Source organism: Engystomops pustulosus, chromosome 8 (assembly GCF_040894005.1).
Source record: "Engystomops pustulosus chromosome 8, aEngPut4.maternal, whole genome shotgun sequence".
NCBI lineage: Eukaryota > Metazoa > Chordata > Amphibia > Anura > Leptodactylidae > Engystomops > Engystomops pustulosus.
In genome coordinates, this window is record NC_092418.1 from 103,619,853 (window position 1) to 103,634,021 (window position 14,169).

General features: G+C 54.8%; 1 protein-coding gene across 1 annotated transcript in view; it reads right to left on the reverse strand.

The window, feature by feature from the left end:
- CLASP1 (cytoplasmic linker associated protein 1) overlaps positions 1 to 14,169 on the reverse strand; it is a 93,742-nt gene that overhangs the window by 13,676 nt on the left and 65,897 nt on the right. Inside the window, exons 25-31 of the mRNA XM_072122058.1 lie at positions 10,907 to 11,010; positions 10,511 to 10,534; positions 9,795 to 10,039; positions 9,648 to 9,711; positions 4,964 to 5,127; positions 4,192 to 4,270; positions 3,973 to 4,116 (exon numbers count right to left, since the gene is read on the reverse strand). Of these exons, the coding sequence (XP_071978159.1) occupies positions 3,973 to 4,116; positions 4,192 to 4,270; positions 4,964 to 5,127; positions 9,648 to 9,711; positions 9,795 to 10,039; positions 10,511 to 10,534; positions 10,907 to 11,010 (824 nt within the window). The remainder of the gene's footprint in view (positions 1 to 3,972; positions 4,117 to 4,191; positions 4,271 to 4,963; positions 5,128 to 9,647; positions 9,712 to 9,794; positions 10,040 to 10,510; positions 10,535 to 10,906; positions 11,011 to 14,169) is intronic.

A 14,169-nucleotide genomic window follows, 5' to 3' on the forward strand; every position in this document is an offset into this window, starting at 1 on the left:
CAGCTGGACGCTCCACCCTGCGCACTCCTTCACCTGAAGACACCACCACCCAGAGAAGGAAAGGACAAGTGGGAGGATCATGAACACAAGGACAGGGTCAGACTACTACTCCCAATCTCCAAGCCAGTCATTATCAAACGTCTCACATGGGCAGCATAAGACCGCTCTACACCAGAGGTCACACACAGGGGGCAGCATGAGGCCGCTCTACACCAGAGGTCACACACAGGGGGCAGCACGAGGCCGCTCTACACCAGAGGTCACACACAGGGGGCAGCATAAGACCGCTCTACACCAGAGGTCACACACAGGGGGCAGCATGAGGCCGCTCTACACCGGAGGTCACACACAGGGGGCAGCATGAGGCCGCTCTACACCAGAGGTCACACACAGGGGGCAGCATGAGGCCGCTCTACACCAGAGGTCACACACAGGGGGCAGCATGAGGCCGCTCTACACCGGAGGTCACACACAGGGGGCAGCATGAGGCCGCTCTACACCGGAGGTCACACACAGGGGGCAGCATGAGGCCGCTCTACACCAGAGGTCACACACAGGGGGCAGCATGAGGCCGCTCTACACCAGAGGTCACACACAGGGGGCAGCATGAGGCCGCTCTAAACCAGAGGTCACACACAGGGGGCAGCATGAGGCCGCTCTACACCAGAGGTCACACACAGGGGGCAGCATGAGGCCGCTCTACACCAGAGGTCACACACAGGGGGCAGCATGAGGCCGCTCTACACCAGAGGTCACACACAGGGGGCAGCATGAGGCCGCTCTACACCAGAGGTCACACACAGGGGGCAGCATGAGGCCGCTCTACACCAGAGGTCAGAGGTCACACACACAGGGGCAGCATGAGGCCGCTCTACATCGGAGGTCACACACAGGGGGCAGCATGAGGCCGCTGTACACCACAGGTCACACACACAGGGGCAGCATGAGGCCGCTCTACACCAGAGGTCAGAGGTCACACACACAGGGGCAGCATGAGGCCGCTCTACATCGGAGGTCACACACAGGGGGCAGCATGAGGCCGCTCTACACCAGAGGTCAGAGGTCACACACACAGGGGCAGCATGAGGCCGCTCTACATCGGAGGTCACACACAGGGGGCAGCATGAGGCCGCTGTACACCACAGGTCACACACACAGGGGCAGCATGAGGCCGCTCTACACCAGAGGTCAGAGGTCACACACACAGGGGCAGCATGAGGCCGCTCTACATCGGAGGTCACACACAGGGGGCAGCATGAGGCCGCTCTACACCAGAGGTCACACACAGGGGGCAGCATGAGGCCGCTCTACACCAGAGGTCACACACACAGGGGCAGCATGAGGCCGCTCTACACCAGAGGTCAGAGGTCACACACACAGGGGCAGCATGAGGCCGCTCTACATCGGAGGTCACACACAGGGGGCAGCATGAGGCCGCTGTACACCACAGGTCACACACACAGGGGCAGCATGAGGCCGCTCTACACCAGAGGTCAGAGGTCACACACACAGGGGCAGCATGAGGCCGCTCTACATCGGAGGTCACACACAGGGGGCAGCATGAGGCCGCTCTACACCAGAGGTCACACACAGTGGGCAGCATGAGGCTGCTCTACACCAGAGGTCACACACAGGGGGCAGCATGAGGCCGTTCTACACCAGAGGTCACACACAGGGGGCAGCATGAGGCCGCTCTACACCAGAGGTCACACACAGGGGGCAGCATGAGGCCGCTCTACACCAGAGGTCACACACAGGGGGCAGCATGAGGCCGCTCTACACCAGAGGTCACACACAGGGGGCAGCATGAGGCCGCTCTACACCAGAGGTCACACACAGGGGGCAGCATGAGGCCGCTCTACACCAGAGGTCACACACAGGGGGCAGCATGAGGCTGCTCTACACCAGAGGTCACACACAGGGGGCAGCATGAGGCCGCTCTACACCAGAGGTCACACACAGGGGGCAGCATGAGGCCGCTCTACACCAGAGGTCACACACAGGGGGCAGCATGAGGCCGCTCTACACCAGAGGTCACACACAGTGGGCAGCATGAGGCCGCTCTACACCAGAGGTCACACACACAGGGGCAGCAAGAGGCCGCTCTACACCGGAGGTCACACACACAGGGGCAGCATGAGGCCGCTCTACACCAGAGGTCAGAGGTCACACACACAGGGGCAGCATGAGGCCGCTCTACACCAGAGGTCAGAGGTCACACACACAGGGGCAGCATGAGGCCGCTCTACATCGGAGGTCACACACAGGGGGCAGCATGAGGCCGCTGTACACCAGAGGTCACACACACAGGGGCAGCATGAGGCCGCTCTACACCAGAGGTCAGAGGTCACACACACAGGGGCAGCATGAGGCCGCTCTACACCGGAGGTCACACACAGGGGGCAGCATGAGGCCGCTCTACACCAGAGGTCACACACAGGGGGCAGCATGAGGCCGCTCTACACCAGAGGTCACACACAGGGGGCAGCATGAGGCCGCTCTACACCAGAGGTCACACACAGGGGGCAGCATGAGGCCGCTCCACACCAGAGGTCACACACAGGGGGCAGCATAAGACCGCTCTACACCAGAGGTCACACACACAGGGGCAGCATGAGGCCGCTCTACACCAGAGGTCACACACAGGGGGCAGCATGAGGCCGCTCTACACCAGAGGTAACACACAGGGGGCAGCATGAGGCCGCTCTACACCAGAAGTTACACACAGTGGGCAGCATGAGGCCGCTCTACACCAGAGGTCACACACAGGGGGCAGCTTGAGGCCGCTCTACACCAGAGGTCACACACACAGGGGCAGCATGAGGCCGCTCTACACCAGAGGTCACACACACAGGGGCAGCATGAGGCCGCTCTACACCAGAGGTCACACACAGGGGGCAGCATGAGGCCGCTCTACACCAGAGGTCACATACAGGGGGCAGCATGAGGCCGCTCTACACCAGAGGTCACACACAGGGGGCAGCATGAGGCCGCTCTACACCAGAGGTCACACACAGGGGGCAGCATGAGGCCGCTCTACACCAGAGGTCACACACAGGGGGCAGCATGAGGCCGCTCTACACCAGAGGTCACACACAGGGGGCAGCATGAGGCCGCTCTACACCAGAGGTCACACACAGGGGGCAGCATGAGGCCGCTCTACACCAGAGGTCACACACACAGGGGCAGCATGAGGCCGCTCTACACCAGAGGTCACACACAGGGGGCAGCATGAGGCCGCTCTACACCAGAGGTCACACACAGGGGGCAGCATGAGGCCGCTCTACACCAGAGGTCACACACAGGGGGCAGCATGAGGCCGCTCTACACCAGAGGTCACACACACAGGGGCAGCATGAGGCCGCTCTACACCAGAGGTCACACACAGGGGGCAGCATGAGGCCGCTCTACACCAGAGGTCACACACAGGGGGCAGCATGAGGCCGCTCTACACCAGAGGTCACACACAGGGGGCAGCATGAGGCCGCTCTACACCAGAGGTCACACACAGGGGGCAGCATGAGGCCGCTCTACACCAGAGGTCACACACAGGGGCAGCATGAGGCCGCTCTACACCAGAGGTCACACACAGGGGCAGCATGAGGCCGCTCTACACCAGAGGTCACACACAGGGGCAGCATGAGGCCGCTCTAAACCAGAGGTCACACACAGGGGGCAGCATGAGGCCGCTCTACACCAGAGGTCACACACAGGGGGCAGCATGAGGCCGCTCTACACCAGAGGTCACACACAGGGGGCAGCATGAGGCCGCTCTACACCAGAGGTCACACACAGGGGGCAGCATGAGGCCGCTCTACACCAGAGGTCACACACAGGGGGCAGCATGAGGCCGCTCTACACCAGAGGTCACACACAGGGGGCAGCATGAGGCCGCTCTACACCAGAGGTCACACACAGGGGGCAGCATGAGGCCGCTCTACACCAGAGGTCACACATGGGGCACACCCTCACCTTTCTCACATCTGAGCTCTTTGGTTCTGTCGTCCACGTGATAATTCGAGAGACGGCGAGCCGCGTCTCACTGGAGTTCACAAAGTCTGTGGGGTCCATCTGCCGTGCGAGCGACTCAATGTACTTCAGGATGGCGACCTTCACCTACAGGAAGAACGGGGACTCACAGGTGACTGCAACAGGAGACGGACTCACACCAGACATGGAAAGCAGACGCACCTTCAGGTTTGGAGTCTGAGTCTGATCCACAATGAATCTCATCAGAATATTAAACTGCTGATCGAATGGAAACGAATCTCTGCAAAACACAAAGACGTCAGCACATATGAGAGGACACTACAGAGCAATGTGCTCAGCGACCAAGCGCAGGGACAGGATCAGTCCCTGCTCAGATGATATCAAGGTCCGCAGCTCTACAACACTGATTTGTTACATAAGTCGTCTTCAGTGTATATTGTAATACTTTCCTGCAAGGTTCTTCACTTATTGATGTGGGGGAGCAGCTTACACCCCCCCCCTCTCCATCCAGTCTGCTCCTCCTGTGTAATAGCTGCAGCTCTAGCGCCCTCTGTGGGCTAACAGGCTGCAGCAGTGACATAATCCTCCACACGCAGCCCGGCAGACGGCCCGGGCACAGCTCATTTACTTTATAGGCCGACGATGGCTTCCCAGGTCTCTACCATCACACCAGAAGAACAACAAGTTCTCAATAAAAGCCTGGACCTGCGCCCCACCCCACAAACAGCACTAGCCTGGGTACAACCTGCAAACCCCCCCCCCCACCTTCCCCAAAGTCAGCAGCAGGAATGCATCCTGCGCCCCTCCCCCCAAAAGGTTAATAGCCTGAGCATGACCTGCCCCCACCTCCAAATCTCACTAGCCTGAGTTCAACCAGCCTCCCCCCAAAAGTTAGTAGCCCTGAGTGCGTCCCGCGGCCAACTTCCCCCCAAAGGTGAATAGCCTGGGCGTGGCTACACCAGAGGTCACCCACCTGGTCACGTCCAGGGCCTTCTGCACTTTGGCCTGCACAGAGCCCAGCAGGTCGGCGCCCATCTTCTTCAGGAGCTGTGTGAGTAATATGAAGAGCCAGTCCTGGAGGTCGTCCTTGTGAATGATGACAAAATCCACCAGCGTCTCCAGGAACATGCTGAACACCTGAGACGACAGGACAGGGTGAGAAAGAAGCAGAAAAATATACAGAAAAACCAGCGCCACTTATCACAAATACAGGAGATAGAGGAAGAGGGAAACCCCAAAACTACAGGACCTGCAGAGACCGAGCACAGGGGCAAAGGCTGAGGACATGTATCATAAGAGTCACCCAATGTATGTATCTGTATACACCTAGTACTGACCACAGCGGCTGCATGGTCTGTACACAGGGGGCGCCCTACGCGTATGCAGTGTGACGCGCCCCCCCCCCCACGCGTATGCAGTGTGACGCGCCCCCCCCCCCACGCGTATGCAGTGTGACGCGCCCCCCCCCCCCCCACGCGTATGCAGTGTGACGCGCCCCCCCCCCACGCGTATGCAGTGTGACGCGCCCCCCCTTCACGCGTATGCAGTGTGACGCGCCCCCCCCCCCACGCGTATGCAGTGTGACGCGCCCCCCCCCCACGCGTATGCAGTGTGACGCCCCCCCCCCCACGCGTATGCAGTGTGACGCCCCCCCCCCCCACGCGTATGCAGTGTGACGCCCCCCCCCCCCACGCGTATGCAGTGTGACGCCCCCCCCTACGCGTATACAGTGTGACGTCCCCCCCTACGCGTATACAGTGTGACGTCCCCCCCTACGCGTATACAGTGTGACGCCCCCCCTACGCGTATACAGTGTGACGCCCCCCCCCTACGCGTATACAGTGTGACGCCCCCCCCCTACGCGTATACAGTGTGACGCCCCCCCCCTACGCGTATACAGTGTGACGCCCCCCCCCTACGCGTATACAGTGTGACGCCCCCCCCCCCTACGCGTATACAGTGTGACGCCCCCCCCCCCCTACGCGTATACAGTGTGACGCCCCCCCCCCTACGCGTATACAGTGTGACGCCCCCCCCCTACGCGTATACAGTGTGACGCCCCCCCCCCCCTACGCGTATACAGTGTGACGCCCCCCCCCCTACGCGTATACAGTGCGACGCCCCCCCCCCCTACGCGTATACAGTGTGAAGCGTCCCGTGCGCATATAGTGAGACGTGCCCTACACATATACAGACAGTCCCCGGGTTACATACAAGATAGGGTCTGGAGGTTTGTTCTTAAGTTGAATTTGTATGTAAGTCGAAACTGTATATTTTATAATTGTAGATCCAGACAAAAAAAAATTTGGCCTCAGTGACAATTTGAATTTAAATTTTTTTTGCTGTAATGGGACCAAGGATTATCAATAAAGCTTCATTACAGACACTTTACAGCTGATTATTGCAGTCTGGGACTATAGTAAAGCATCCAGAAAGCTTCACCAGAGGTCAGAGGGGTCTGTCTGTAACTATGGGTTGTCTGTAAGTCAGGTGTCCTTAAGTAGGGGACCGCCTGTACAGCGTGACGCGTCCCGTGCGCATATACAGTGTGACGCGTCCCGTGCGCATATACAGTGTGACGCGTCCCGTGCGCATATACAGTGTGACATGCCCTATACATATACAGTCATATGAAAAAGCTTGGGCACCCCTATTAAACGTAATCATTTTTAGTTATCAAAATTTGGGTTTTTGCAACAGCTATTTCAGTTTGATATATCTAATAAGTGATGGACACAGCAATATTTCAGGATTGAAATGAGGTTTATATGAGGGTTGTACTAACAGAAAATGTGCAATATCCATTAAAACTAAATTTGACAGGTGCAAAAGTATAGGCACCTCGGCAGAAAAGTGACATGAATATTTAGTAGATCCTCCTTTTGCCTCTAGTCGCTTCCTGTAGCTTTTAATGAGCGGATGAAGGTATTTTTGACCATTTCATTACTCTGTTCCTCACGGAGGAAACTGACAGGTTAAATCTGAGACAACTTTTTGTATCCTTCCCCTGAACAATGTTGAACAATCTTTGTTTTCGGATCATTTGATAGTCGAGGAGCCCATGATGCCGCTCCTCAGAGGAGATTCAAATAGGAGAACAACTTACAAGTGGAGCCTTAAATACCTTTTCTCATGATTGGATACACCTGGCTGTGCAGTGTAAAGCTCAATGAGGTCACCAAACCAATTTAGTGCTTCTGTAAGTCAGTAAAAAGTAGTTAGAACTATTCAAATTGTAAAGATGACCACAAAGGTCTTTGGATACACGAGGCTTTTACCCGTCCCCGTTGCAAGGTGATTTTCAAATCATATGAGTCTTTGTTTCCAGCGCTGGAATGGATTTAGTAACACAGAATAGACACAATGGGGGTCATTTACTAAGGGCCCGAAGCGCGCTTTTCCAACGGGTTACCCGAATTTTATCGGTTTGCGCCAATTTGCCCTGAATTGCCCTGGGATTTTAGCGCACGCGATCGGAAATGGGGGGATGTGGCTGTAAGAAAACCCGACGGATTCAGGGAAAAAAAAAAAAAAAAAAAAAAAACTGTGTCGCTTGACCTGCACCCAGGGTAGGATTGTGAACTCCAGTGAACTCCGACGGACTTCAGGCAGCAGCGACACCTGGTGGACATCGGGCGCACTACCTTAGTGAATCGCCGGAAGACCCGAATCCTCCACTAAGCACGCGCCGCTGGATCGCGTCAGGACCGGGTAAGTAAATCTGCCCCAATGTCCTTACTGAAGATTAGCTCACAACAAGACTACTTTATTTTTGGCATTGAAACACTTATATAGAAAATCATAAGGCACTTTGCATAAGGCGTGCAAGCACACAAGCGGGCAATACTATTGGGTGGTTTGACCCTGGAAATGCAACACTATTGGATGCAAGCACGCAAAAGAAATTTAGAACCACTGGCTGTGTTCACATAAACAAAATGCCCAGGCGCTCCCCTGAATACCTTCCCCTAGGTGGTGCTAGCGAGCGCTAAGTCTTTGCATTTTCTACCTTTGTTTGAATAGAAACCCCACTCAAACTTTAGTTTTCACTAGACAAGTTATGTGAAATAAATGCGGAGTCCTTAAAATGGCTAATAGTATGTAACATCGCGTCCAAGACCAGTGCAATCTCCTTAACAAAATCAAGCAAATGATGAGGGTACCCATACTTTTGCTCCTGTTAAATTTAGTTTAAATGCATATTACACCTCATTTCAATCCTGAAATATTACTGTGTCCAACGATTATTAGATATATCAAACAAATAGCTGTTGCAAAAACCCAAATTTTGATAACTAAAAATGATTAAGATTAATAGGGGTGCCCAAACTTTTTCATATGACTGTATAGTGTGATGAGCCCTACACATATATAATGTGGTGTGCCCTATACGTATATAGTGTGATGTGTGTGTCCTATACAATCACCGGGAGGCATGGGAGCTGTGTACATCCAGAGACACAGGGGAGGATAAAACATGGGATACAGCATCACCTACAGACAACAATCAGGGCCTATGATAACAGCGGCTCATGTCTTGGTGTCTGTAGTTCTGCTGCCCCCATTATGTCCTTCTGTCTGCAATGGATCACTTACACCATAAACCACAGGCTGAATCGGGGATGCGCCCGACCCATAGCCAAGGAGGAGACACCAGCAGAGACTAGCGACTCCGTGGCCCAACCCACATACAGAGGCCACAGATAGGTGCCCCCTGCGCCTGACTCATTTGTTTTTGATGATTGGTATAAGCAGACCCCACACATCTCCCACTACCCCCAATAACGTAGCGGATCTATGATGTCAAGAGTCTGGATATATAACGGGAGCCAAGGTTTAGCCAAACTCCAGGAAAACCTCGCTGCCAAATCTGCAAAGAGAAAACACAAGTGTGGAGAAAGATGGAGAAGAAGAGACAAGATGACGCCACTTACTCTCTGGGGTGAGATCCACAGCACGGCAGAGCATGCAATAAAACAGAGCACACATTAGTACATGTCCAGGTACAGAGACCCTCGCCCCCTGCGCTAAGTCACTGAACACGTCTTCCCCAACCCCCCCCCCCCCCCCATCACATACGATAATCGTCTACTGTGCTCCTGCAGTCACATGATACCTTCCAGCCAATCAGCAGCCCTGACACAGGCCTAGTTTCTACAAGGAGCGAGGGGTCATGTGACAGCCCCCCATATTAGCTTAATGTTATATGCTCGATGACATGCAGTATAAAGGGGTCACCCCAATTCTAAAAAATACAAGTTACTGCAATCGTTATGAAGCAGAAAGCATTGCTCTTCTCCTCGTACCCCGCTGATCCGATGCAAAGGTTTCTGGGGTGTTTGACAAAAGAGAAGAACCACCGGATCCCAGGGGATCAATGGGACACAAGAGGCGAGTTGTTTCTCAGAAGACTGAGGACCCTTTTAACGCTTGGAGTACATGCACACACCGGGCCAAACAACTCATCAAGAAGAAGATTCCTTCCTCACGTCACCAGCATCCACTGACACATTGCGACGACACTACAGAAATCATGCAGCAAGCCACAGCACACAAAGCGGCCCGGGGAGGGACGGACAGACGGAGGACATCAGTCACCTCGTCAGTCTGATCTACAGTCTCTGAGCTTCCCCTGTGAGTATATGAGGGGCACATACCTTACTGTGGGGGTCCGCAAACATCCGAGTGAAGATTTCACAAAGCCTCTTCAGCTCCACACGGCTGCAAAACCAGAATATCTGAAGTGAGCCATCACCATACTGAGCTTGCGGGAATCTGCCCGCAGGAAGCGCTATATCCCCTACCTCAGTGTCCGCTGACTTTTCAGTAGGTTCTGCAGGCCGATCAGCCCCTCTTTCCTCTCGGACCAGTTGGAGCTGGCGCAATGGTTCAGGACCTCCGCCACGTCCTCAGTTTGGCGCAAGTAGTGAGGGATCCCGCCATTTCTGGAGCCGTAAGACCTTTCTGAACAGGCGCTGGAGGCATCGCTGTTGGCATCATCGTCAGAGTACATCCCATACGGCTCATAGCGCCTCCTCACCGGCTTTTTCTGCAAGAAAAAAAAAAACACACATTAGCCGCAATCCCACTATTCACATTGACTGCAGCGATCCAAGAATACAGAAAACGGAGGTCTCAACTGCTCACACGACCCCCATGACTAATAAACGTGTAGGATCCTCTTACACCATTCACATTTCCATGCACAGATTTTCCACAGCGTATCCCAGATCTACATCACCTGGAGTCGCATCTTCCATATAGAACCCTTATAACCCACAGGGGACCAAACATCTACAGAGCCGCTGTACTACAGTGGGAGACCTATACAGCACCCCACAATACACATATCCAGCAACTGTCTGCTAGGACGGCACTGTAACAGACCCTCAGCTGTCTGGAGCAGGCCGAGGCAGAACATGGCCCATAACACACAGGGTCTATGACAGACAACCCAAGCCCCGAGGGTCCAAGTCTTCTGGTCCAGAAACAAGACTGAGCATAACAAAAATGGCCGTACCTTATTCCTGGGGTCTCCCAGCAGCTAAACAAGAAATTAAGAATGTTATTAGAAGGATGAAAATCAAGGGTTAAATGGAGATGAGAAGACGAGACACAACACATGAGGTCCCCGGGTGCTGGATCCTCGGGTGGATGAATGGACAGAGGACAAGACACGAGGAGCATCGGCGGCTAAAATCTGCAGGTCTACGGGCGACACGACAAGGCAGAAGCCACAAGTGCGACATTGGATGTCGCCCCCCACCCCAGGAGTAAGATTCCCCAGGGTGAGAACGACAGGTCTCCTTGTGACTTCTGCCCTAAGGGTTCACATGGGATGGTGCTTGGAGCCACATGCTGCAGGTCACTGGACACTGGGAGGACACACACTGGCAGCGCTGACGCTTCACCTTACCAATGCATCGGCCACGGCGGCTTCCAGGTCTGTGCTGGAGCTGAGCACCCTCATGGCGTTCACGGAGGACGGTATTCTGCCCGACTGACCGATCCCATAGCGATCTTAAAAGAAAAAAAAAATATCATCAAACTATGTCTGGAGGCAGAATTCCTGCAGTTTACTCCCTGCTAACAACTGATGAGCAGAGGCCCCACTATGCAAGACACCCCCAACCGTACAGAGGTGGGCACATGGGAAGACCCTTCCACCATACAGAGACTGACCTCTCCCCCACCTGCACAGCCAAACAGAGGCTTGCACACAGGAAGACTCCACCGCCCTACAGAGGTGGCCACCAAGGAGGAAACCCCTCTGCCGCACAGAGGAGGACACATGGGAAGACGCCCACCCCCACAGTACAGAGGAGGGCACATGGGAAGACCCCCCACCGTACAGAGGAGGGCACATGGGAAGACGCCCACCCCAACAGTACAGAGGAGGGCACATGGGAAGACCCTCCACCGTACAGAGGAGGGCACATGGGAAGACGCCCACCCCAACAGTACAGAGGAGGGCACATGGGAAGACGCCCACCCCAACAGTACAGAGGAGGGCACATGGGAAGACGCCCACCCCAACAGTACAGAGGAGGGCACATGGGAAGACCCCCCACCGTACAGAGGAGGGCACATGGGAAGACGCCCACCCCAACAGTACAGAGGAGGGCACATGGGAAGACCCCCCACCGTACAGAGGAGGGCACATGGGAAGACCCCCCACCCCACCGTACAGAGGAGGGCACATGGGAAGAGCCACCGTGCAGAGGAGGGTACACTGGAAAACTCCACCGCCCTATAAAGGCAACCACCCAGGAGGACCCCCAGGAAGTACCCCGCCACAGAGGGAAGACCCCGGCACATGGGAAGACTCCTCCACCCTACAGAAGTGACCACCCAGGAGGAGCCCCCTTACAGTACAAAGGTGACCATCCAGAGGAACTCCCAGGACATAGAGGTGGCCACACGAGGCAGTTAACGGGTGGGCTCCTGCCACACAGAAGCAGCTACATAGGAGGACCACCTCCAGCAGCTACACGGTTGCCTGAATTAGACAAATTTAGGGAAACTGCCCATCAGAAGCAAACAAGAAAAACTGCAGGAATTCAGCGAGAACAGGACGGCAAATACAGAGGGTGACACTTCTGTCCGTTGATGCAAGGGGTCGAGGAAAGCTGTGTCTCTGCAGTTGTGAATGGCAGGGTATGCTGGGAGTTGTGGTTCACCAGCTGTAGAGCCAGAGACCAAGTAGTGATGGGGGGGACATGCATCCCTGGACAGAAGTGTTTCGACAGCGTTTGTTATAACATTTCACCTGTATGGAAAAAAAAAATGAGGAGGAATGGCAGAAACGAAAGTTACTGCGATGGGATGGAAAATCCAACAGAAAGAAGCGGAGAGTCAGCTCCTGCTACAGCTCAGTACATAACTGGAGCAGACACTTATAGGTCAGGGTGGGTCATGGGTCACTAAGTACTAAAGCCTACACCTAAAGGAAGTCTTATGGTGCACCGGGTGTATGGGCCACTCAGTACTGGTCGAGTCATGGTGCGGCAGGTGTACAGGCAGGTTAGTACTGATTGGGTCATGGTGCGCCGGGTGTGTGGGCAGATCAGTACTGGCAGGGTCATGGTACACCGGGTGCATGGGCCACTCAGTACTGGTCGGGTCATTGTGCAACAGGTGTACGGGCAACTCAGTACTGGTCGGGTCATTGTGCACCGAGTGTACGGGCCGCTCAGTACTGGTCGGGTCATGGTGCACCGCGTGTACGGGCCGCTCAGTACTGGTCGGGTCATGGTGCACCGCGTGCAAGGACCGCTTAGTACTGGTCAGGTCAAGGTGGGCCAGGTGTACAGGCAGATCAGTATTGATCGCGTCATGGTGCGCCGGGTGTATGGGCCGCTCAGTACGGGTCAGGTCATGGTGGGCCAGGTGTAGGGGCCGCTCAGTACTGGTCGGGTCACGGTGCGCCAGGTGCATGGGCCTCTCAGTACTGGTCGGGTCATGGTGGGCCAGGTGTAGGGGCAGCTCAGTACTGGATGGGTCATGGTGCACCACGTGTACGGGCCACTCAGTACCGGTCGGGTCATGGTGCACCACGTGTACGGGCCACTCAGTACTGGTCGGGTCATGGTGCACCGCGTGTACGGGCCGCTTAGTACTGGTCGGGTCATGGTGCACCGCGTGTACGGGCCGCTCAGTGTACGGGTCATAGTGCACCGGGTGCAAGGGCCGCTTAGTACTGGTCAGTTCAAGGTGGGCCAGGTGTACAGGCAGATCAGTATTGATCGCGTCATGGTGCGCCGGGTGTATGGGCCGCTCAGTACGGGTCAGGTCATGGTGGGCCAGGTGTAGGGGCCGCTCAGTACTGGTCGGGTCATGGTGCGCCGGGTGCATGGGCCTCTCAGTACTGGTCGGGTCAAGGTGGGCCAGGTGTAGGGGCCGCTCAGTACCGGTCGGGTCATGGTGTGTGCATGGTTCATAGGCTGCTCCTGTGCACTATTATCTACAGATCAGAACTATTCCCCCCTTCATTTCGAGCTTAAAGGGGTATTCCAGGAATCAGCATAATTCATATACAAATGGGTCTTAAAATAGAAGCTAATATGTATTTAGTTTCTCCCCTTAGCTGAAAATGCGGCTGACATAGAATGTAAAGCAGAATTATAATGCTACTGGCCCTTTAATCAGTCCGTTGATTTGCTCCACACGGAGCAGACACAGCACAGAAGATGCCGCAGGTCACATGTCCACATCACATATCCTGCAGCTGCCCAGGCAGGTCATGTGATCAGCACTACGTTTGGCTGTAGTGGGTTGGTTGCGGTGCATCCAGTATGGCCGGTGTGTGGTGAGACGTCATCTCAGTGATGTGCAGTGATGGCAGTTACACATCATCACTATGGTAACAGAGCAGGACGGTCTGTTACATCATCACTGGGAGCAGAGCATAATAGGAAGGAGAAGTTACTGAGAACTGAGAGATCATGGGACCTGTAGTTTCCAGTGGCAGCCATTTTGTTGATAACTCCGCCTACTTTAGAAAACCCATAACCTTCTGTGAATCATAAAATCAAACTACTTAAGCTCCATTTTGTGACTAATGAAACTGAGTTTTGTTCGATTCATTTTTTATAACATTGTGGGTTTATATCAGATGTTCATATTCCTGGAAAACCCCTTTAATAATTATTGGGATCACCCTTTTTTAAAAATAATCCT